Genomic DNA, 3,052 nt, shown 5'->3' on the forward strand with positions numbered 1-3,052 from the left:
TGACATCACATCTCTTTACTTTAAAAACGTAAAAATGTCTATTTAAGATAATTTTAATAAACTTTGCAAACATCTTTTTTTTTTTCTAATTTTTGATTTTTCCATTTCATTTGATACTCTAGACATGGCAAATTGAGTGCCTAAATTTTAAGAAATATACATTTACCTTTTTGCCTACATTTTTGTTTGTTTGTTTGTTTCTTATAAAGGCCATTGCCTGAAAATGTTCCACTGAAATGATAATATTTTTTATTAAATAGACAATGGAGCATACATTTTTTAATGCGCTGAAACTCATAATTTAGGGATTTTCAATGTAAAATTAAATGGTATTAAAAACAAACACATCCAAAAATAAAACAAAAAAAACACCAGTGTAAATTTAACTTGACTTCAAATATTTTTTTAAAACCACGTGTTCTTTCAGAAAAGCTTAAACCAGTATTTTGTAAAAAGGTTTTAACTTTATTTTATAAAAAAGGAATACCTATGGTTTCAATAATTAATATAAACCCCCAAAACTTCATGGTTTGACCAAATAAATGACTATCTCAATTTTAGAACAGCTACAATAACTAAAAATGTCCTTTTATCGTGGAATATTTGCTATACTAGAAGGTTCAATGACATCACATCTCTTTACTTTAAAAACGTAAAAATGTCTATTTACGTTACCTGTTGCGAAAGTCTGAGCACAGGTTGCTCCCATTAGTCCTGTTAAAAAAACGGCATTAATCATTGATTTCATTGATAATGGTTCATTTTCTTTTCATCTTAAATCATGGTTGTATTCCGTTACCTCTCACTGCCACAGATGTAAATTCATGCACTTATACATTAATATTACCTGCTAACAGGAGAAGAAATATGCGAGGTTCCATCCTCTGAGTGTCAGATTCCTGTAAAATATATCTCAGATTAAATAATCTTGTAATATATTTAACTCTACAGAGCAAAAGCTGCTGTTCTAACGCAATGTGCACACCAAATTTATGTTAACAGAAATACGAAGGTGAAATTCCATTTCACGCTTAGAAAATCCATTCAAATCATTCAAACTTATGTTAGTTCATGATCTGTCAAGTTTCAACATTAAAATATATACACATTATACCTGATCTATTCATTACATTAAGCAAGAACTGACAATGCAGGTATACCAGCAGAACAAGAGTCATTCTGTTCATTTCTGTCTGGTTGCCCAACTCTTACATCCTCATTCTAATAACCTGACATTAACCTGATAGCAGACATTGAAAAGAGATTTACCATGTTTTCATTCAAGCATGCCAACTTTCCAGCAGGACAAGTTTGGGAACATTTTGCCCGTATGACAAAACAGTCTTACATCTACAGTCGCCATTCAAGATTCCTTCCACAGGTCAACAACTTTCCATCACACCAAGGATCTGACTAAAAAAACTTTTTTAACAATCTCTGAATCAATACATAGAAAGTAAACACACAGTAGTCAAATTATATTTTTGTAAATATATCCTTGATTCTATTACTCTTATGTAACAGCCTCAGAAAGCGTACCTATAGAAATATTCCATAGCTTGTCATGCACATTTCACAAATGTAAAAAATGAGGCTGTCAATAATATGAATAATCTGTTTACTTGGACTATAAAGATGTTACTCCATTTAGAAAGTGTCACTCGAAATAACATCTACACTCCCTAAAGATTCTGATTCAGAGCAGAAATGCCACAGTCATCAACAGGAGGGATTATGTATTGCCAGAATTTTTAAGATAAATAAATTAATCGAGAAAGAAAACAAAGGACATAAATGATTTGTTTTACAAAGCATCATCTTGCTTCTGTTGTGCACACTCATCCAAGCAAAGCCACGAGGTAAGAATGGATAAATACCAGATTAATACAGCAAATACCTTCATAAGGGTCAGATTGTTTGAATTTCTCCCAGGAAAATGTATAATAGTATTTTAAATAATGTATTCATTATATTTCCTGGAAAGTGCTCACAAAGCAGCCACACCCTGAAAAGCCAAGCATTGAATTACTAAAACCATAAATCACATGTTGTGTGCTTTATTGTGGCAGCTTTTAATAAATAAAGTTGAAAAACTTTTTTCCCTTTCTTTTTTACTAATGCAATATTTTAATTGTAGTATAATAAAAATAAAATGAAATTTGTATTTAATTAAACACAAACTTCTAAGTAAAAAGAAACCACACTTTTTTTTTTTTATTACAAAAAAAAAAAAAAATTGTTCAGTTTCAGCAAGAAGGTTTAAGAAAAAACACAAATTTGGGGGAGTTAAAATTTGGAAATTATAAAAAGGCTAATTTTGAAGCTTCTCAAAAATAAACCACCAATTCTTTTTAATGAATTACCAAAAGCAAAATAATTTCTCACGCGTTATATATGTTTAACATCTGTTCGAATACAAACATCTTGCTTACCTCGGTGTTGTCCAACTATGCTGCAATGTCCCTGTGCTCAACCGTATTAGATGTGAAGGCAGCAAACACCTTTCTGCTCGAGTCAAAGGATGGTAGTGAGCAGCTATCAGAGGTGGAGGTTTTTAAGAGAGGCAAGAAATTCTTTCTTGTTTCCTGGCATAACAAGCTGAACTTGTTTCCTTTCATCTGTTGTGATGCTACAGACTATCCGGATAAGAGAGGAGAGGTGGGGTGTCACACTGACGCAGGTTTTAAAAGAATCCACTGTAGACTTGTGACTAATGTAATCAGAATTTTTGCTATTTTAACGTTAAAAATCATACCAGTATGTAAGAAGTTAAATACTGCATTTATATGACAGATATACAACATCATAGTATTATTTCTCATGATAATGCCTCAGAGATGCTTCCTGTCTTACAGTTGGTGTGTGATTTTTGTAAGGTCAGGAAGTGTAACGATACTTTTATTTTTGAAAAGATGCACACACACACACATGCATATACGTATATATATGCATTTTTTTCAACATGTATATATATATATATATATATATATATATATATATATATATATATATATATATATATATATGTATGTATATTTGTTTGTGGGCAGCA

General features: G+C 31.0%; 1 protein-coding gene across 1 annotated transcript in view; it reads right to left on the minus strand.

The window, feature by feature from the left end:
- Positions 1-2,527, minus strand: part of LOC119407501 (mucin-2) — a gene marked incomplete in the record, with an annotated part of 16,519 nt that extends 13,992 nt beyond the window's left edge. Inside the window, 3 exon segments of the mRNA XM_037674325.1 lie at positions 676-714; positions 848-899; positions 2,433-2,527. Of these exon segments, the coding sequence (XP_037530253.1) occupies positions 676-714; positions 848-881 (73 nt within the window).
- Between the last annotated feature and the right edge of the window lie 525 nt (positions 2,528-3,052).

The sequence above is a fragment of the Nematolebias whitei genome, chromosome 3, assembly GCF_014905685.2.
Source record: "Nematolebias whitei isolate Nwh7 chromosome 3, NemWhi1, whole genome shotgun sequence".
NCBI lineage: Eukaryota > Metazoa > Chordata > Actinopteri > Cyprinodontiformes > Rivulidae > Nematolebias > Nematolebias whitei.